Source organism: Pithys albifrons, chromosome 4, assembly GCF_047495875.1.
Source record: "Pithys albifrons albifrons isolate INPA30051 chromosome 4, PitAlb_v1, whole genome shotgun sequence".
In the NCBI taxonomy this organism is placed as follows: domain Eukaryota; kingdom Metazoa; phylum Chordata; class Aves; order Passeriformes; family Thamnophilidae; genus Pithys; species Pithys albifrons.
The window spans coordinates 81277315-81300584 of record NC_092461.1 but is presented as its reverse complement, the minus strand read 5'-3'; the positions used below and the strand labels follow the sequence as shown (position 1 = coordinate 81300584).

General features: G+C 36.8%; 1 protein-coding gene across 13 annotated transcripts in view; it reads right to left on the bottom strand.

The window, feature by feature from the left end:
• PTPRM (protein tyrosine phosphatase receptor type M) overlaps nucleotides 1-23270 on the bottom strand; it is a 467851-nt gene that overhangs the window by 44132 nt on the left and 400449 nt on the right. For all 13 annotated transcript variants that reach the window (XM_071554784.1, XM_071554787.1, XM_071554785.1 and 10 more), the window contains 3 exons: nucleotides 16834-16921; nucleotides 10689-10765; nucleotides 7907-7943 (listed from right to left, as the gene is read on the bottom strand). In XM_071554784.1, the coding sequence (XP_071410885.1) occupies nucleotides 7907-7943; nucleotides 10689-10765; nucleotides 16834-16921 (202 nt within the window). The remainder of the gene's footprint in view (nucleotides 1-7906; nucleotides 7944-10688; nucleotides 10766-16833; nucleotides 16922-23270) is intronic.

Below are 23270 nucleotides of genomic sequence, written 5' to 3'. Positions count from 1 at the left end.
AAGGGATCTGCTAACATTTTAATTCATGTTTTGCATTTTATTTTATGGGACACCGCAGTATTTGATGGACACTGTAAACAAGGAAAGCCATTGTAACATGCCGAGTGTATTTGTGCTTGGTACAGACACGGTAACATGAGCATGTTTGCAACAGAAGGAGATTGGCAGCAGCAGAGGGGATCTCCACAGTCTACATCTGTATATGTAACTGCATGGAAGAACACAGATGGACAGGGAAAGAAACGTATCCAATAAGCCTGTATATTTTCTTTTTTTCCTAAAGCAGTGCTTCAAAATCATCCACACTGTCATGTGCCTTGGTGGCCACACCAACACAGAGACTTCACTAGCCACCAAAGGTTATTTAGTAGAGAAAAGATGACAGGTTTCAAAGATTTGGATATGGTGACAAGACAAAAGAAGAGCTGCCTTGTTTCTTGATACATGTGTTTCTGAAATACATTCTGTTTGTAAATTTGCTAACACTTTTTTTTCCTCTAGCAAATGAGAAGGACAAAAGCCTTCCTCCATTTTGCTGAAGACCAGCTGGAAAGTAAACTTCATAGAAAAAAAGATGCTTTGACTACATGATTTTCCTGACAAACTAAATTTCTCTGCTCCTTCTTCTGCTTCAGCATCAGGCTTCACTGCTTAGCAGGCCTGTTAACAGCACTCTGTCAAGGGTGCTAGGTGCCCTCCCTATCAAATCCAATTTCTGACTGATTCTTTATCAAGGATGGAAAATTTATCATCAAACATCAGCTTTTCATAATCTGCATTCCCCAAATGTACAGATATGTACATTAATTTGTAAGGCTGCTGTTGTATACATCTTCCTTGGACAACTGCTCCCCCCCTCCCCCCCCAGGTTCTAGTGCATTATATAGGTATTTAGGAGTCTGAGCAGCACTAGTACGTGGTTACCTCCATAATGTTCTTTTCTGAAAGTGTTCACTTCACAAGGACAGTTTGCTCAACTCCTGAGTTTCAGGAATACTGTAACTTCCTTGTTTGCAGAATATATTTTATAGTCACCTTTTTTTTTATAAGAGGATAAATACATTACTTTTCACACAATCTTCTATTTTCTACATTACAACCTTGAAACATTTCCTTTTGCCTGATTCACTTCTGCCTGCTTATTTACAGTAGTTTTTCATTTCTCTTACTTCTGATATGCAAAGGCCTGTTGTAACTATTCTAGACTCATTTCACAACAGAGGAATCAAAGCAGTATCTGTCTTTGAGACAGAGATCTATATATGCTCTGAAGACCTTTATGTCTGTTGCTCAGTCTTTGTGGGGGAGAGGATAGGATAGTAAGAATTGCTTTTCCTTCCTCTGTAGCTTTGACAATGGACTGTGGGAAAATCATCAGTTTCTCAAACTGTTGTTTCACAAGCTGCATTAACAAGCAAGGGAAAAAACAGCCTGCATGGAATTGGGAATTTTTATTGGCAAACAAAATATTAAGTCATTATTTATAACATATCTAGAGCAGGCATGTATTCTATGCAAAATGTAGCCACACATGAAAAATGTAAGTGCTTTCAGCTAGTAATGAATCTATCAGCAGTTTTCTAACAATGCTCCCATTTCACTTGTTCTATACACAAAGATTCAGAGAAATTATAAACTGCAACAAAGCCTAAGTTGACCTTGTATCTGTTAGTAAACTATGCTAGCTCTGCATTTACAGCCTTCTGTGCTGAATGGAAAGCAACAGGGGTGTCTCACTCCCTGTACAAACAAAACTAACATAGAGCTCATTATGACAAAGACAGAAAAATACAGCAATCATGAAAATGGGAGAAAAAACACGTTCTGACAGTTATCCCCAGAATTTCCTATTACAAAAAAAGATAGAGAGAAACTCTCTTATTCTCAGGAACCAGAAGGTGTCAACTCTTACAAAGTGTTGACTTTGATAGTTACCATGTTTTAGTACACACTGTTTTCATCCTCAACACTGCTAGAAGTACCAACTTTTAAAAGATGCTCAAATGTTATAATTGTTATTATCAGCCTTTGGTAGGAAATGGCAGCAAGAGAGCTAAGGTGCCATATGGCAAATAATCTGGAGATATCACTTCAGTATGTAAAGAGTCTATTATTTCTGTATGTGTTTCGGTCGGGGCAAAAAGTAGCTTCTTTGGCATTTGTCACCACTATTGCCAAACAGGTGAAGGACATGTTTCGGAAAGCCTCACCTATTAAAAGGTGAATGGGTTCAACTCCCTCACTGAAGACAGATGGCTTCAACCACCTTTTTAACATTTTAAAGATTAAGAAGTAAAGGACAGCATCAAATGCAGTTGAATCTGCAAGATTAATAGAGGTATATAGAATTCCATCACTTCATATATATATATCAGGAAAACTGCCTGCCTGGTTTTAGTCCTACATCCTGCAAAAAAATGACAGCAACTATAAAGCTGAAAAACTGTGTAGAATTATTTTGCTTTGCTGTTACTCATTTCTCTCTGAAGTAATTTCAAATGGTAGTATTCATCTGGAGGCTAAAACCATAGAAGCAAAAGTTTCTTTGTAAAGAGAAGTGTTGAGCTTCCACACTGCTGTAGTTTTGACAACTTTTTGCAACATAAACACAAAAAACATGTCAAGGAAATTTATATTATTATTATTCAGTGCAGTATTTCTGCTTCAGATGCCTACAAGGGAACTTTCAGTTTGAAAGAAATTGTATTTTTGTTTCTGAAAACCCTTAATAAAATGTTCACACAACATATACAGTTGTGTGGAAGAAAGACAAGTATTTTGCAGGAAAGAGAAGGTATACAAAAGGATTCTTACAGTGGCAAGTCCATGCAATTGTAGTGAAGACTTTACACATTTCCATTTTAAGTATTTATTTTCAGAAGTTTCAAATAATACGTAAAAAACTCATCCTAACTGAAACTTAAGTTGATGTCTGTCTACATAATAAGCAATACAGAAAGCGGTTTAGCATCTGCTTTAGAATTGGATACAAACAAACAAACGAAAAAGAGATTGAAAGGCACTGGGCCCTTATATCTAAGATTGGGTTTTTTTCAAGAACTACTTTTTACAGTCCTTAAGATATGCTCTGAATTACTTCCACAAAACTTCTTAGATCCAGTTCCTCTGCATGCTAGAGCAAGCAAAGACAATCTGAACTGTGGGAAGTGTGCACAGTGTGCCCAGGTGGCCAAGAAGGCCAATGGGATCCTGGCCTGTATCAAAAATAGCGTGACCAGCAGGACCAGGGCAGTGATCCTTCCCCTGTACTCTGTGTTGGTGAGGCCACACCTTGAGTACTGTGTTCAGTTCTGGGCCCCTCAGTTCAGAAAGCACATTGAGGTGCTGGAGCGGGTCCAGAGAAGAGCAACAAGGCTGGTGAAGAAACTGGAGCATAAGTCCTATGGGGAGAGGCTGAGGGAGCTGGGGTTGTTTAGCCTGGAGAAGAGGAGGCTCAGGGGTGACCTCATCACTGTCTAGAACTACCTGAAGGGAAGTTCTAGCCAGGTGGGGATTGGTCTCTTCTCCCAGGCACTCAGGGCATGGGCTTAAGCTCTGCCAGGGGAAATTTAAGTTGGAGATCAGAAAAAAATTCTTTCCAGAGAGAGTAATCAGGCATTGGAATGGGCTGCCCAGAGAGGTGGTGGATTCACCATTCCTGGAGATTTTATACGCAGATTGGCCGTGGCACTGAGTGCCATGATCTAGTAAAATGGACTGGAGTTGGACCAAGGGTTGGACTTGATGATCTTGGAGGTCTTTTCCAACCCAATCAATTCTATGATTCTATGATTCTAAGTATTCAAAAGTCTGAGGGGCACAAATGAACAAAGTTTATATACAAAGACATGCAAGTTGAATGAGTATCTGCTGTTTCACATACGATAGATCTGCTTGAAAACCAGCCCTGGGGGAAATGGCAATGATTGATGCTGTAGAACTAAATTAACATTTGCTTGTCACTCATAATTTAGTTGTGGGTGCTGTGGTGGAGGAAGCATACAAAACCTTTGATAGAGGCTTGCCAAAAGAAGCTAAATCATAGCTCAGTTAACTACATGAATTTCAGGGCATGCAAAACAAGTGAATACAAAGCCAATTATTTTTTCCTGCTTAGTAATCAAGGTTAGACATGCAAGATCAACAGTCATACAAGAATCAGAACACCCAGCAGGGTGTGTGAGAATAAGTACTGTACAGATTTTCAACCTAATACTCTCACTGACGGACCTGGTTAAAATTCATTGATTACCTATCTCCTGTTTAAAAAACCCCTTGCTGCCAGTAAATTGAACACATCATACAAGAGCTCGATATTCTGCTAGAAAAAAAATATCCATGGGAACTAGGGATATATAAAGCAAAATAATGAGTTTTAAATTGCACCAGCTTGCTGGTTCTGCATGACCCAATATGCTGGCTTTTGACGAGGGATTCTTTCTGATCATGGTGACTCAGGTGCAGATTCCATCTGTTGATGGCAATTATAGCAAATCACCGAAAGTCTTTATTAGCTGTAAATTCAGTCTATTGCTCACATTCTACTTAGCATATAAAGAAAATTGATATTAATTTTATAATTGAAACTGCACACTCTTAATGCATTACTCTTAAAAATGGAAGTAAAATCTTTTTTGATTCTTAGGTGAGAAAGTCTCCATTAGGAAAGTCTTTTAAAAATGTGTCACCCCTAATTCATATTAGCAGTAAGATGCCAAGGTGGAAAGCCATGAGTCTGTATGTCAAACTCTGGTTAGTACAGAAGGCAGTAACACATTAATAAATAGGTGATTAGGCAACTCCCAGCTCTGTTAAAAGCAGATTGGTAGTCTATTTCAAACTGATTAAATTTGCCACTTCTTCACTTCAAACAATTATATTTGCTCATTAACACTTGATATGTTGAATGCAGCTTAAGAAGAACACAAGAAAATTAAATATCAATCATTCTAACTCCTCAGAGATTTAAAACTGACTCACATAATGATACTTTTCTTCAAAGAACAATAGGCATATGCACCTGTGAAAGCTGCTGTGGAGCGGAAAAGGGAGAATGGGAAAAGTTATTTAAAGACTGATGAAAAGTAGACATCAAGGGAATTAAACATACAGCTTAACTATTGTGCTGCACTGATGTGTGCATACACATCTACATGAAAAGTGTGTTCTAAAAGAGCATGCACACTGTTGGCTAAGCTGCAGGCTGTGGCACTTGACGGGCTTACTAGTAAGGAAGATATAGAATAGAATCGTAGAATATCCTGAAGTCCAACTTATCGAAGCCTGACTTCCAGCCCTACACAGGACAGCCCCAAGCATCACACCATGTGCCTGAGAGCATTGTCCTAACGCTTCTTGAACTCTAGCAGGCTTGGTGCTGTGAGCACCTCCCGGGGACACAGGGAGGCATAATCTGTTTAAACTGTGAAACAAATGCCTTTCCTTTCATAGTTAATAGAGAGCCTTGAAGGAGTTTTGAAGATTACACCCACTTACCTTATCACCTTTGCAAAGACAGATGTAATCTTCCTGGAATTATTACTATTGTGCAAAGGAAGATGGGATATTGGAGAGCAACATTAACTAGCCTTTACACAGCTGCATCTATCAGGATGTTACAAAGAACTATAAAAAGCAGATGAGTATTTTTAACCCTATTCTGATGATGGGAAAGCTGAAACAGAGGAAGGAAAAGAAACTTTCTCTTGATTTGTCATCAGGCCACAGACAGAGTAAGACAGAATATGTAAACCCTTTGAGATCAGTGCTCTTCATTACTCCAAACAACAGATACAAATCTGCTTTCCTACTGGCCTTAAAAAGTAAGATGTTAAAGATGTAATCCACAAAAAAAAATCACAGACAGGCAATTTTGAGCTTGTTGTAAAATGTATGCCCATTTTTAAATGAATTTCATATTCTTCAGAGAATCAGTTTCTCACTCATTGCACCATGGGAGGGGTGTGTGGCTATTTAACATCTCTCCATCCTTGAGATGCATCCCTGTGTGCAATTATCTGCACCTACAAAGCAGACATTAATGGATCTACCCCAAAAATTGACAGCTGAAACATTCATATATTTTTTACATCTTGGTTGAAGTTAGTTTCTACTCCTCTTATTCTCCTTCTCGACACCGTATCAGGAAAAAGGTGTGGCAAAGAAATGGTCAGGACTTGATGGTGGACCTGGTACACAGACCTTCAGTACATTATTCATACATAATTACGTAACTGGTTTTAAGATCTCAAAGCTCAAGCTTGGTATTTGCTCCTCAAGTATTATGATGATTCTGAGAAAGATTTTGAGAAAGATTACGATAAAAATGCATTTAAACTTGCTTCAGGTAGGGATGTCACATGTCTGTAAGAAAGCTGTCTGCAAGATCTTCTAGTGAACTTCCAGATGAAAACTGTATTACAAACTACAAGCTAAATGCCAACTGTTTGTCTTTTTATTTTAGGTCACCATTAAAGGTGAAAAACTATACCATTTTTAGCTAAACGTTAAATGGAACAAACCATTTCTTCTTAGAAAAGGAGGGTGTAAAAGTGCAAAGGGAATTAAGTAAATGCTGTATTTTTGTCCCTGTTTTTCTGTCTAACTGAGACCAGGAGACTAGCTTGCCTGTAGAGACGGTGGACTAAGCAACATGGTGGGTAGGTAGCAGAAGTGGAAGAAGATGGCTTGTATTCTAAGATCACAAATTCTAAAAGCGTAAAAATCTGATCTAAAACTGTAATATTGCCACAAGTGAAGTGGTTCTAGAAATAAGATCTGTGTCCTGCCCCACTGTTATCTGAATGAAGTAGTACAGCATCTGAGATAGTAGAGAGCTGAGGTACAGTAACTTAGATTTACAAAGCCTCTCACTAGTGGAAGTGGGGACTGGAGGCTGCAGACTTAAGAAACAACTGAAATCATAGCAAGAGCTCTTATTTGACATGGCCAACATTTTATCTGTGTTGATAAAAGGTCATTAAAAAGTGTATGTGACCTCTACATCCAATACATGTTAAAATTATTCTGAGCATATTATACTCAGTAATCCAGCTGCGTCCCTAAAAGGTTGAAATAATGTCCATGGGTGTAGCTCAGGTTATTCAGATCCATGCGGAAATGCAGGAAGCTCTGTCACAGACTACTTATTATAGAAAAGATTTCCTCCACCAGTGGAGGAGCAATCACATGCATGCTATCCAAGCATAGGCAGGAGATTGGCATATTGTTCAATATTGTGATTAAGCAGTCACAGAAGACTCATCTTTCCCATTTGTTCCAGCTCTGAACTTGACCAAAAAATAAGTAAGGAATGCATCAGAATGTGCAAATTATGTCTTTGGAGACAAGTACAAATTGAAAATTAATTTGCATGTTGACAAAAGAATAGGTTCTTGTTCACAAGGAAGCCTTTAAGTGATGGCCTGTAAAACCATCTTTGCAGAGCTCTTAATGAATCCCCCTGCCAGTGTTTAAATGTCTTCGGGTCCTCTACCAAAACTTGCTAGCTGCAGAGTTTTGTATTCTAAGGACCCAAAGCCTAGTTATCACTGAACAGTTAAGAGAACACACATTTTCATGATACTGTTATCTCTCCGAAAAGTTTCTACCACGACTAATTTCTTTGTTCATGAGTAACAACATGCTGACTAACTTCTCCCAAAAAGGATGTATTTTGCCTTTTTTACTCAAAACCTATTCTAACACAAAGGTAAAGGACTGGTTCCTTAAAATACCTGAAAACTTTGATAATAGTTCAATTTCTTTGCTTCTACCCAAGTGATTGAGCCTGCTCTGTCCTGGATACTGAGTGTGGGAAGAATGCATATTAGAGAGAATAAACCACAATCCAAGTACCAAAACCTCTTAGCCTCACATAACCAAAAAGAAAGGGTGATAAGCTTACCTTGTGTAGCAATGTAGTGATTTGGTCTATGATAACCCTAAAAAAAATAGGAAAAAAAAATCAGCAATATGCACCTTGCATGTTCCTATGAGTAAACTTCATTTAGAATCATGTTCAGGAAACAGTATAGGTAACAGATGCAAAGTTTCTTTCTAGTTGGGGAAGGGCAAGTGAGAAGGGAAACAAGAAGCAGAGGCGTTTTCTGAAAGATACCTAAGTTGCAGTCTTGTACACTGGGGGCCAGAAGTAGTATGTTCTTTCAGTCCCTTGTTGGCTCTGCTGAAAACGAACAGCAGGAAAACCTCTCCAACAATTGCAGCTAATGGTGTCAGATGCTCATGGAGTCAGAGATATACCTTTGCCTACTGCTGTTGACTGCAAAGCCTATTCCTTTTCTAACAGTTAAAGAACATCAGATTGCATTCAGCCTGGGGAAGGGGGAGGGAGGATGATGTTCACTCTGCCCATGGTGAGTTGTTTTATTTCTGAACAGTAAAAAGGAGCATGAATTCTTTGACTAAATGGATTGGTATGAATACGCTTTTTCTGATCGAAATAGGAAGAACATAAGCCAACTCTGCTTCTCTGATGACAAGAGCACCTTAATCACAAGTTGGCCAAGTACTAAAGACTAATACTCTATGTCTTCTTTGCAACACTGAACATATTGTCAAAATGTAATGATAGCATTTTTATAATATTTGAGTTTCTGATGTGATGGGAGTTTCACCAAATGTTTAGATCATGTATGTATGTCAATAAGTTCAGTTGTAAGAGTGTTAATATTTGAATAATGGTAAGGATGCATTGTCAGTCATCAACAGGAAGAACATGAAGCTGTAGCATGCACAACATTCCAATTTCTTTCTAAAAGAGAGCAAGGGGAAGTGTAGTGACACAAGGTGGGAAAGATTCAAAACAACTGAAGATACTTTGAATATTAGAGAAAGAATAAAATTAATTACAGAATTGATTACATGACACTGAAGCAAAATGTGGAAGTCTGAACCGAGAAGTGTTCAGAGAGGTACAGAGTTTTGGGGTTTTTTTGCTATGTGTTACCTAATCCTTAGTGGATGGAATCAAACACTTCTATTTCCCAGTGGAAAAAAAAAGGATGGGAAGAAATACAGCATAACTATTGTGTCTATGATGGTGCCATTCCATTATTATCACGTTTATTCTGACAACACAACAACTCTACTAGTAACTGCATGCAAGAGCTAAATTAAAGCTGCTTCTGTAGTAGAGAAAGCAGCGTTTCCAATGGAAACCTGACTAGCAAGATCATAAACAAACATGCTGTGTTTTGTGGTAGAGTTATCTTGGAAGGTGCCTGCAGTCCTCCAAGCCTTGCAATGAAGATATCTACTTAGGATGAGCGAGTGACTTTTTTGGTTCTCAAGTGTTGTTTTTAGGGCTGCATTCTTTCCATTCTCTGGTACTCCCATAAGCAAAAAAAAAAAGCATTTTATATGAGACTGTATGAGAAAAATCTATTACTCAGATCTCATAATATTTTAGAGTCAGATCAAAATCTGACACAAGAAGATACTATTAGTCTAAAATGAGAACAATCCTGAATGTTGGAGAAAATGTGGAAGTAAATTCAAATCTAAGTCCCCACTGTGAACTCTCTTTCCTTTCATGACAAATTACTCCCTTTGGAGTTTAGTGAGGCGTCTCACTAAATACATTTCCGTATGTGCCTTTACTGCTTGGTGACTGTGGTATTCTTTCTAACAACAAGGGACTGAGCAGAAGTCTGAGCTTAGCTTAATGATTCTTGAACAGACTTATAAACATCAAAAGAAGGAGGTATCCTCACAAAGTTCTTTCAGACTTCAGGTTTTTACAACTGAAGTACCTGCTTTTCTTTTTTTGGCTGTAGTTCCTCCACATTCTGAGAAAAAAACAACTGGTACATTCCTGTTTCGCACTAGTAATTAAATCTGAACTGCAAACTGTGACACCATTTTTCAAAGATGCCACTGCTGAACAAGAAATCTTTAGCAGACACGGTTTCCTATCAAGCAACACTTGTTTTGCTTAGCTTAACACTTAGCACTCCATGTAAACAGTAAAATTATTATCTTTGCTATCTATAGATTTATGTCTTTAGATAATATTGATTTTCAATTCTACTTTTGAGTTCATTCTTTCAATCAAAAACACCTTGTCTCTTGAAGAATTTATTCTAATGTAAAACATTAAGTTAACATGATGCAGAATGAACAAAGAAGCCACTTTCAATAATTAAACAGCCTACATATTTAATGAAATGTCTTGCTTGCATTAGAAATACTGGTTAACAGCTGCAGAATATACTTTGAAGGCGACTTAAAAGTGCAGAAATGACAAGAGACTGCAAATCTCTGCATTAGGCATTACAGAGTTTTGTCACATTAATATGCAAACAGCTTTCTTTTAAATGTGGAATGATGCCAAGCTGTTGACAGAAAGTGAAAATAACATTTTGCTAGCCCATATAAGCACCAGCAGGCAAAGTAGCCATACCGCGTTGCTGGCAAGGTTTCAGTCTAGTGGCAGTCGGAGGAAATGACTCATTTCATTTACCCATTGACAAAACCCCTTTGAGGCTCTTTTCTCCCTTTAGTGTACACCTAACTTCCAAAGACAGCACTTTCCAATGCTAAGCAATGTTAGCAGCTGATATTAACTGGCGTATCTATTACAAATTATGAATAATGTGAGAATAATAAGAGTTCCCTCTTTGACTGAATACAACATTAAGCTTTGTTGACTACATCAGTATACGCACATCAATATAATTTCCATTGATGTAATCAGAACTTGTTTCTCCTTCAATAGGTTGCAATCTCACTCGAGAATGATCATCTGAAATGGGAACAATGGAGAGGAAAAAAAAGTAATTAAAGACACATTCAGTAAAAAAAGCCTTCGAAATTCCTTTAAAGTGAAACTAAAACCTCAGCAATTGCAAGCTCATGCTTGTTTGGTTGTCCATGAAAACACTGTATCTACATTTAAACCTCATTTCAGTCATTCATAGGCTTTCGAAATCCCCTCTAATTTTCAATATGAGTATTTCACTTAAATATTCTAATGTGAAATCCATTCTAATGTGAAATCCATTCACAACCCCTGCTTTTGCGAATAAAATAACATCAAGTTGTCAAAGGTTTAATCATTTGGAAATGCTTCTGCCAGTACTCAAAAGGAGCTGAAGTTATTCTACAGGACATACTGCCACCTCGCAGATTTTGAAGGAAACTCATTATGTGTTCAGTAGGGGAGAAAGCAAAATAATGACAAAACCCAAGCAGTCAGACAATGGCTTTGTCACTAAATTTTGCTCCACTGTGGTCATCTATATCTACCCAGGAATGTGCCAACACTTCCAACTCTGTTTTCCAAATTCAAATCCAAAACACCATGGCATGAATTTGTTTCATAGCAGCTGCCTCATTTTCTTTATGATTTGGCAACACTGCTAGAGGCTCATTCTCCACCATGCCACAAAGAGTATCTGTATGTTGGCAGGCCTTTTTCTTCTCTAAGACTTGATAAGCTCCTCCTGATCCTCTTAGCTCAACAGCAACAAAACACAACAGCTTTTCCAGAATGCTGCACAAGCTTTTGATAAAACAATTTGTGGGTATATCTCAAGGATGAAGAGATGGTTAATACCCACTTTATTGCTGCTTTATTTATGACTTACTTTTGCTAATTAGATACATGTGTATTATTGTTTTTGCTGCTCACCTGCTGAGCTAATATTACTTGCAGATGATGACAGACCTTCATGACTGTCATTATTTTGCTGTAATTGTAAATAGGCTATAAATCACCTGAAACTTGCCACCCATGTTCTGAACAACTATTTTTTTCAGCTTTAAAACTCCTAAAAGATAACAAATGAATGAAAGAACATGAAGTGACTTAAAACCTCAACTTCATCATAGGTAGCATAATATTTGCCCACGCTATGGTGGAGGGAGAATAGGGGTAATTTTTCTTAGAATAACATTTTATTAGAATACCAAAGTCAGGAGATGCTCAAATGGGTGAGAAGGAAAGGAAGAAGGAATTCTTTACTTCACCCTCTTTTATGCTCCAAGTCTTATGAACTAGAGATCTCAGAGCCTCATTTATTTCTCTGGGATTTCCTTGGGAGAGAGAAAGGGCATGGTTTAAAACCAAATATAGTAAATCAAAATGAATTAAAATTCCATCTCTAGGTTCTACACAGGTCTTACTTTGCTCTTTTCCTGTGATTATTTAATTCAATAGTCTTGAAGAATGAGTTTTTCCAAATATGTTGGAATATTCAGATCAATTGTATTTATCAGATCAGCCTTTTCAGCCTCCTTATTCACTTTTCTGAGAACAAAAATTTATAGAGATGTGACTTAGCATTACATAACCTTTGCAGGTCTGAATTTAACAAGCTGTGCTTATCCAATTGTTGTTCTATTCCCTGCTTAATTAAGCTATTTATCAATTTATTCTGAACAGAGGCTTGGCTCACAGGACCTTAATCCTAAAAATCTATCTTACTTAATAAAGATAGTAAGGAACTTTCTAAGCTCCAGCCACAGTTGCTGCTTGTACAGTTTTGGGACCTGATACAACTTCTGTTAAAGTCAGCAGACTCAGAAATCAAGCTTGCTTGGACTCATGCTGTCTTCATCCATATTTTCATTTCTTCCTCTATCACTGCCTTATAAACCTTCCCACCAGGACAACTCAGGCTAGTAAAGATCTCCTCTTTTGTATTCCTTGAATTATTTAGGACAGGGTTCAGTTGTCTAAGCACAAACACTCATGCCCTTTCATAGAGCCACTAGGACATACTGACTAGCTTTCACCTGCCACAATGGAATAACATGTCTCTCATGTGCACTGTGTCATATTTGTTGGTCCTGTACAGATGTCTCAGGTTACTACATGTCTATGTTTAGCCAACTGATTCCCATATTTAATGACTTACACACAAGTGAGTTCCATATTGGGCAAAACAAACTTATATTTCACACTGAGAAATATCTTAAAAATATACCTTCCTGTTATTTCTTTTTGACTGATTTATACAATTGAATAATATGCAGGGGTATTTTTTTCTTTACATTTCCTATATTTTGTTCCCTTTTGTTACATTCTTTCCCAGCAATAAATCCTGCTTCCAATGAGCAAAACTAAAGAAGTTACTTTACACCTGTATCTTCATACTATCCTTTGCCCTTTTTTTCTTCTCATGTGCATCTTTTCTAGTACTGAATTCTCAGCTAGGGTTCTGTGAATTTTAGAGGCAATGGACTGTTCAATATCCATTTATTTCCAGTGGAAGTGGAGTGACTCCCCTTTTTTATTGCTTTGAAAACTCTAGTTGACTCCTTACTTCATAGCAACACTTCTTAATTAAAAAAAAATCCTTCAGTCAACAAAAAGAAATGTTACTCTGTCTGTGCTGTGTTTATGACAAGTATATTTAAACCTAAGAGGTACATAAGCCATATATTCTCCAACATGAATGTTGACTCTTAAACAGCCTCTAGCTTAACTGATTTCTAGCATATCCTTTTCCTTTATACTTCCACTGCTCTTGACAATTTTTGTAGCTTTTAAATACTCTCTTTTCCATCTCATTTTTATTTTGATACCCTTCCATTAGGAGATCAAATTTAACTTTCCACTGATCATTTAAGCTTTCAAAATTACTTATGATAGAATCAATTTGTCTTTGTAGAAAATGGTACTAGATAATGAATATAAGCATTATATCCTCGTTCCCCTCATGTTACTTACAACATGAATATGCCAGCCTGCAGACTGTGATCTCTAACAAGCCCCTGGGGCACCTGGTTGATTAGCATGCCTTACCAATGACCCTTTACTGGGATGTGCTTTGCTGATTCTTTGCAAATAAAACCTTTTATAAATGTTTCACCTAAAATTTTTAGCTGCTTTAAAAGCTGTGATCAATATTCTCTTCTCATTTAGTCAATATTGAGTTAGGTTAAAAAAAATACAGAACATCTTCCTGCCCCCCCTCCCCCTCCCCCCCATCCCCTTCCCACCCCCTCTCTCTTCCCAAATTATCTCAGGATCTCTCCTGAGGAAAACCCAAAAGATTTTAGTATGACCCTATACAATTATGTCAGAAACAGAATTTTTCTTAGGTAAAGAAGATTTAGCAGATTCATGCTGGTTTTAGTTCCAATTTGTGTTCAGTAAAGAAGCAGCATGTTTCCTGTGGGTAACTAGATTGTGATCATGATTCAGCTTCTTGATGCAGTGGCTCTCAAGTCGTAGCCACTCTCATACAGTGTGTAGAGCAGTAGCCAATTAAATGCACATCACTTGAGTAAAATAAAGCATACTGCAATTCTGACAAGCTCCTGCAATGCTGGCTGCTTGGTGCTATTGTTTTAGTTTCCTCTGAGAACAATAACGACTACAAGCAATAATGGAACAGTAGTATCTTGGGAAAATTTAAACAAAGAGGTTAAACAGAAAAAGAATTACATTAAACACTTTGTGGAAAAAATATACATTTCATTATAATTGTGTACCCATAGTTAGTGGAATCCAAACCACAGTACTTTTAGGTGTTTGAAGATCGCATAAAAGGGCAATTTATTAAAATGCTTTTAAGCTGAAGCATACGCTATATTCAACTATCTGGGACAAATTTAAAAGTGGACCACTGAAATTGTGCTCTTGGACTTGGAGAAAAACTATCATTTATCCAGCAGAAAAACACATAAAATAATTAAACACCGAACTAGTCCATTTGCATACATATATTTAACTGATGACTGTGTAAGCAGTTTCAGCTTCTCTTTTAAGATATTGCCTTTAACTCTAATAGATTTTAACTTGTGTTATCTTTGTTCTCACAGCCACATAAATGGGAACTATAGTATTATCAGTTAACAACTCCATCCAACTCCTTCCCTTTGCTAAAGAGTGAGGACATTTCAAGTAAATTGAGATCTAAATGCTCTGAGTTATATTTGGCCTCTCAGAAAGCCTTCAGTATCACTTGTAATTGCCATTGATTTGTGAATCTAATATCTTACTTGTTTTCCCTTGGCTACTCATCACTTCATTACCTCAGACATAAAGCACTAGTAGTCTTCTAATTTTCTTCAACCAAAGGGTGTCAAAGTGTAACATAACAGCTAACATGACATTAAAGAGGGGACTGGAAACACTAAACCTGACTACAAGAGAAGATGTATTTTAATAGGCTTGGACTGGAAATAAAATCCAACAAAGCAAGGATAAGCATAAAGCTTCTTGGTGTTCTTATTTATACCTTCAGTATTTCTACTTAAATGATTAGTAATTACTTAGCTCATGCATTGTTACATCCTTACAAAATAACAGTTTGAGACACATTTAATATCGCTGGAGGAAAACAAGCAAATCCACATCCAGCTAATTTATCTTGTTTTGTTTATGCACCAGCCCATTATTTTTCTAGAAGATTTCATTTCCTTTTTTCAGTATGTACCACAGTATACATCCAAAATACACAGTAATACTATCATGTCCATTCAAAATGATGTGGCAGATCATCTTTGCTTGACAAGCACTTCTTGCTTAATTTGCCTCTGTCTCCAAAAGTATGTGCTGCACTCTCTCATTCTGCAGAAGTTTCAGAGCTGTTTTCCATTTGTAGACCATCTCAGCCCAGCTGGGTCTATTCACACCCCCTACTGTCGGTGTCACTAAGTTAGGATTTGTTCTCTCTATTACAAATGCACTGTAGAGAGGACCACTAGAGGTGGTGATTCAGAAGTATTCAAATGGGCTCCATTTCTGAACGATTTCTCTGAAGTTCTGTCTTTCTCTCTGTTCAGTCCATGTGGTACATTGGTGAGTAGAACTATACCTGGACAAGCACCTATATTTGGTGTTGAAGTTAGTCACTCTAAATATATACTACATGCGCCTTTCACAGGTCACCCAAATGTTCAGACGATCAGCACGGCTTATTCTTCTATGCTGTCCCATGTAACTGAAGTTATATATGACTTTTAAACTGCAAGAGTATCATTAAATAATCTCTCTTTAAAGACCATCCTTCATTTTCATGCTTACAAAACTTCTGACATGCTGTGATGGCTGCATATTTCTCTGTTTATACCTGCTTCATGGTTATCTGTCTGGCTGGTAGACATAAATACACTCTATATCTTATCTTTAGATTTTAAAGGGAAAATCAAGGAAGGGATCATCTCCTAGATGTAAACTGAGAACTCCCCCTTTAAGTGCAACAATACCAGTGTGTAAATAATGCAATAGTGATGAACTAGATATATTTTCTGCCCCTATGTTCATGTGCAGTATCTCATCACAATGCTTTGCAATCTCATAATGCCAAATTTAGGTCACTCACCAAACCATGCCATCATCTCCTGAAGTTATTTGGTTATTAGTATATCTAATCTTTATCAAGCTTGGCCTTTTAAAGTAAAACACAGATTATAATTTTTTTTCTTTAAGTCTGTCTAGCATTAAAAGGGTAACTCAGGGTAATTGCCACTGTTATTGAGAAGGTTACTGAGGAACACTTAAGCCGCAGAATAGTCTGCTCCTACAACATCCATAACCTAAACCCAAGGTATTGATGTGACGCGATCATGGGTACTCTTGCACTTGACAGGATCAGCTAGAGCTGAGTCCTAGTTAAAGGTGTCATTCTCATTAGCCAAACGTTGATCACAGGATGAAAAATATATAGAAGGCTAGTTGAGAAAACGCATTAAATCTGACAGTTTTTCTCAAAAAAAAAAAAAAGGTAATATCTTCCCTCACTTTTGTCTTCTTAATTAGAGAAAAGGAAGCCTGATGTAAGCATGGGTCTGGTGGTCATTCTTATCCAATTCTGAAGGGAAGTTAACAAAGTGCACAATTATGTTGTCAACACTTACATGCAATGATATTCCCATATCTATTTTTCATTCTGTTCTCATCTTTCTTAGCTGAATCCCACGGTGCAGACTGTCCTTCAAAGAAACTCTAAAAAGGGGAAGAAAGTGACATTAAGAAAAGCATGCAGCAACAGTTACTTTATAGGTAAACAAATGAGGAAGGCATACAGTACTTGTGGGTATTGTTGTTCAAATGTCATTTATCTGATTCTTTTATTGAGCAAAAATATGCGTCTCCTGTTGAAATGGTATTTAAAATTTGACATGAGATTATCTGTGTAATAGCAAGAATAATTATTTGCAAGTGAAGTGCTGTTAGATCTTCCCAAATTTGTGTGCTTGCAACACTGAGAGTCCTTGATTTATACAGTCCAGAATCGCCACATAGTTTTCCTACAGACACATGAAGCTGAAGGAGCCTCATCATCATGTTGGAATTGGTTGGAATTGCTCCAGTATTCAAGAGTATAATTACATACTGAACAGACATGGGTTTTTTTTTGACACATCAAATTTCATCTACTTCTTGGCAGATGATCTCATGGATCTAAACATATATAGGCATTTAGAAAATGTAGATTCAACTAGCACACATCTTTTTTTCTTAAACACAATTTATGACACCACCATGATAGTTATTTTCTCAAAGAATAAAAATAATACGATTTTGTGAAACATATAATATTATTCCCTCCAACTCTGTGCTCTAGTTAAGATAGCTCATGTAAATAGTAAAGTTGAAGGTGCTAGAAGTATATTTTTACATTAATAAAATACAGAAGCTTCCAACAGGGCAGGAAGCAAGTTGTTACACCCTATCTGTCCTGTGCTTTCTGTGGTCTAAAAGAGCATTTGCACAATTTCTTCATTTACACATTGCATTAATAAGTCATATAATGTAGAGGCATTTTATAATTTCATATTGAAATATTAATCTTGTGGTAAAAATATTTAGTTGCCAAGCAAACCAGTGGAATTATATCATTATGATAGCCAGTCTTTAGTCATGTTTTTATCTTCTTACTAGAATGATCAGTATATTATATAGTTCAATTAAGGAAGGACATGAAAGTACATGATTTACTTTTCTAGTAAGAGAAGGCAAGAATGGCTAAGCACCAAACTAAACAGGGAAAACCTTGGGAAGTTAGTTTGTATCTCCTGAAAGATCTCAACATTCTGAGTGGTTTAAAACAGATAATCCCCGTTACATGGACTACCATTAGTATCCTTTCCCCTCATACTTGAAAAAACACTGTTGTTCAGATCCCACTGATTTCCAATAGCAAAGAGCATAAAAGTCAAAATAAACCCTTGATTTCTTGCTTAAGTCAATTGAACACAAGGGCATTCAATGTCTAAAATGGGTATTTTAATAAATTCACTAAGGTGCTGATATAGAAATTCCTGCGAATACAATGACTTTTTCTAAAAAGCTTTTAAATAATAACTCGAGAAAACCAGAATGATTGTCAAATGTCTTCAATCTGTTTGTCCTTCATCTCTCCACATTTTCTTCAAAAAATTTTAGTGGCTTGAAAATTGAAATGATTAAAACCCACTAATACAAACAAATTTCCCCTTAATCATGGCATACCCTCATTGGGTACATCTAGATTGTTACCAGGATAGAGAAGTGAAACCCTGTAAATTCTAAGATGATTTATAGCTTTGAGGCTGTTTGTCAAAAAAGCATCAATTGTTATCTGATTATCGATTTGCCAATGGCATTGAAGGCAAGCAAGCCCTCCCACTCTAGAGCACTCTCTACTCAGGCTGGATGGAAAATACTTTTTAATAAGCCTGACTGAACTGCATAAGGAATGAATTTCTGTGGGCAGAGATCTATGTCTCAATTTCTTGCAAAGTACACGTTCTCAGGTAACACTGGATGATGAACAATTAAACATAGTTAAAGGCAAAGTAGAGATGGAAATGTTCAGCAACAAAGCTCCAAAACCAGAGGAAGCTAATCATTCATCTGATCTAAAATATGATGTGGATTTCAGGATTTTGCATTTCAGACATCTAGACAGACTATTGAAAACTCTAGTTTTCTTACAGTCCTTATGCTAGAGACCAGTTCACAGAACTGATCCATAAGATACTACCCAGGAAGTGGTTTTCAGTTTAATTCACTAAGCATTACATGTGCTGTTACAAAGAAAGTCCTGCTGCTACAGCTTCTGAGACTACACCTTGCAACATGGAAGACCCAAATATACTCCTATGGACACCTTGCTTCTCTCTGTCCCACTTATGAACTTTTCCAAAATTGCTTTAAAGCAATCAAATAAAGTAAATCTCTGGAGACAACTGGGAAAGAGTTAGGTATTGAATTCAGGGAAGATATACAACAGGCCATGTGCTGCTTTGGGCAGTTCATCTGCATCTCAACTGCTAATGTACAGGTTCAATTTCTCCCACCTGTTTGGAACTGCTGAAAACAATGATAAGCTTAATGAGCCTTACAGCTAAAACATCTCCTAAAAATATATCTGCAACACAGATAATTCTTTTCTTCAGAATACAGATATATCAAACCTAACACAGTAGTGAAAACAAAGAGACATTGACAATTCCAGCTACTGCATATTGACTTCACATTCTTTATTAAAAATGTATTATAGAAAAAGAACTCCACATATGTATTTTTCTTTGGGTTTTTAATCACTAAATTAGTGAATGAAATAAAACATATCACATAGGGAAAAATAAGACATAATTTATGTAGATCCACTTTTGTTTTTAATTCATTTTGGGATACACATTGGTATTTCACTGAGAAGTGTACAGAAAAGATAATTTGAAGGAAGAGGTATTACAGTGCAAAAGCATAAAAAGAAACAGTTATTGTAAAAGACAGCTGGAGTGTCATTTCCTAAATTCCCCATGTGCTGCCATTACCCAAAGTGCAATAGAATGATAATCCACAATGTATTATAAGGAGAAATCTCATTTGTCCCACAAGCAGAGAAGAGAGCAGATATCTCATAAAAGATGATCTGTCAAGATCTTTCCTTACTTGTGAGAAATATATGTTTCATTACAGAAATTTTTCTAATCTCTTTCCTTACATATCACTCTCCAGGGAAACTGCTGACAGCAGCCCACACATTATCTTCGTGGCTATTCATTCTAATTCATCCTTAGAACTTTCTTAAAATTGTGAACCATTAGGAAGAAATATGGTCCCAAACAGCTTCACTCCACCAAATGCTTGGCAAGGGCAATGGAGAACTGAAAATGAGTGTAGGGCATTTCTCATATAATTTAAAATAAGTATTTTTTTAACTCAAATCACATGGAACCTTGGCTACCCAGCCTCCACGATCTGCTTGAAAAATGAAACACTTTCCAAGCAAGCTGTTGTTAGAGCAGACATTTCAGTATGCAATGTCAACTGTCATTCTGTTAGCAGAAAACATTTCAATGATCAGGATAAAACATGTGCTGAAGAAAAATGAATTACAGAGAACTGCTTTACATACAACATGAAAACCAGTTAGTAACGCAGCAGCAGGACCATCTTAGGATAAATGTGATACTTTTGCATGCTTTAACTCAGTGGTTTTCCATTAAAAATTAAATATTTGACAAGGGCTAATTCACTGTGACCCTCAGACTAGAAAATAGCTGCAATATCTCAAATGAGAGCAGGAGATAACCATTGCAAATACAGATTTTTTTAAATTATTCCCTTCCCTCATTTAAAATTCGTAAGGCAAAATATATTGGAAGGGACCTATATAAAAGTATAGTTTGAAGAGTCTGGAATGTGGAGAACAGGGTAAGATCTTCAAAACACAATTTGTATTTCTGTTGATTGTAATTTTTGCTAACACACTTTCCATTCTAGGTTTTCATGCTTCCAAGTAAGGATAGTAGAAATAATACATCTTTGTGAGCGCTTCAAGATCTACAAATGCAAAGTGTTGAGTGGAATTACTACTTTTGTTATTAATCAAAAGCCATGCAGCAACTTCTAAAAACCCCCCCCCAAACTATAGTTGCTAGGTGACAACAGTGTGGCCCCCTATAATTTCATTTACAAAATGCAAGCTCTTACAAGCAAAGAAATGAGAAGTTAAGGACATCATAAATCTTGCTCTGCCTACTTAACAAGAAAGAATACTATTCATAGGTACTAAGAAATGCATATTGCATTGTGTAACACACTTAAGTTTGATCTGTGGGTTTGTTATTAAATGTATGACTCTCTGTGATATCTGGTTTTCTCTATTGACTCTGTTTCTCCACTGATAACAATCATTTCTCATTGCCCTCTCTAGATAACTGATTAAGGTGTATTTTAGCAATGTTAGTAATTTGACCTATTCAGTTATAAATACCTCTGGATTTGTTTCTAAGCAGAGAGTTATGGAGTGTCTGCTTTAGGCCAGACCAGACAACTAACAGTGATCTTAATGGAGGTCCCTGTCTAAACTCAATTAGCTATGGAAGAAACTTATATTTCTACCATAATAATTTGAATTGCAGCTGAATTAGATGCCTAAAATGCCCTCCATTACATAGTCAAGACTCATTGCTAGTTTTACCTAAATATATCAGCTTTTACTAATGCTATGTCTATTTTATATGTGGAAATTACAGATGGGAAAAATGCATCCATCAAAGCCTGAATTAAGATCCTAGTGTCACATTAGACTCTTCTTTGTATTTACAAACCCTGGTAAACACGCATTTTATTTTAAGCATGTCCATAAACATATGGAGGACAAGGATTTTCACATTCATTTAATGAACAGTGCAAGACTTAGGAGTACAATAAATCTGTCAGTTCATTTGTTTTTCAGTATTCAGAGTCTGCTAAATATATGGCATGTGAGGATGTTCTTGTGGCATACAAATTAACTGTTGTTGGGTTTTTTTAACAGAAAATTGAAATCACATTTAGTTTATTGCTAATTAAATATTTAGATTATTAAGGAATTAAGAAGGGTCATTGATAGTTATGTTAAAAGAAATCTGCAGGGAGGTCCAAGCCATGGAACAACATTTTAATTTTGTAGTCACCTTGAGAGAAGATTTTATCATTGAAAATGCATCACCTGTAAGTAATAGATCACCCTAAGTGTTTGTGAGCAGTAGTAAATGATTTCACTGATGGCAACCCACTGTATGCAAGCACCTCTTCATACTTCAGTCATTGCTTTGGTCACTGAAAGCATTTGTGGATGACTGTATGCCACTAGAGAATATATTCACCATCAGCTTTTCCTTCTCTGTCAGCTTCAATCACTGAGAATTATGTCCAGTTTTCAAGTAATGTGATTTAAAAAAAACATTTTACTATGCCTGCCCTTGAAAACTGTCTGCTGCAAGAGCCAATGTGAAAATCTATCTTATCAATGTAAACTGCCTTCAGCAGTTACAAAGCACTTACTGCTATGTTACTGTAGCCTAGGTCTGAATATAGAAGAAAAAAAAACAACCAACAATAAAGACTGTTGCAAATAGAATATATTGATGTTATTGCTAGAATGATCTTGATGCCAAAGAGGTGTCTGATTTTTAATTTTTATAGATTTTAGGAACACAGTAACTGTAGCAAATGTAGTGTTCATATTTGTAACAGCTTAAGTTCATTGTTTATATATCCTAACCCCTACCACAGATTAGTAGCTCAAATTCTTTTAGCTATTTAGGCTCTCTTCAAGGTACTAGAGCTGACAATTATTAGAAAGGCCTGCAAAACAAGACCAAACGTAAACCAACAACCTTGAGTCTAAGAACACTGGAAAAACTTCAAAGCCCAAGGAAGAAGAGAATGAAGAACAGAGGGTCCCAGTGACCCCAGCCCCAAAACCCTGGGGGATGGCACAGGGGTGGGACTGGGGCTGGACTGAGAGATGTGTAAACTGGGGATTGGGTGAGCCATATTATAAAAAACATGGAAATCAGTGTCCTAGGGAGAAGGGGGCAGCAGCACGAAGATGTCATGTATTCCTAAAAGCCTGAAGCCTGGACATTAAAGAATGTACCTTTTTATCTTATCCCACATTAACTTGGCTCGGAGTCCTGTTTTTGGGGGCACTCATGGCAACAATCTGGTTCTGTTCAGAATTTTCTGGTAAAATTAGGCTGATAGTTTACATAAGGTTGTGTGTGAGACAAAAGATGCAGATCAGTCTTAAAGCAGATACACAGTTAATAGTCTGACATACAGCACCTCTGTAATATTGTTCCTGATGCTTATTTATATGGTTGTGCCTCCTTTTAATATCTTTGTATTTTTAAAGTCATAGGCTTTGGTACTCCCTTGGACAGTTGGCCAGTCTAGTCAACCCATAGCTGCATAAGGAAAACACATTAAAATGATCAAAGTGTTTCGGTGTGGTACAATGAATGACATAAATACTTGTACCAGTTAGCTTGAGTTAGATCCGGTTGACCATAGCATTAGCAAATATACG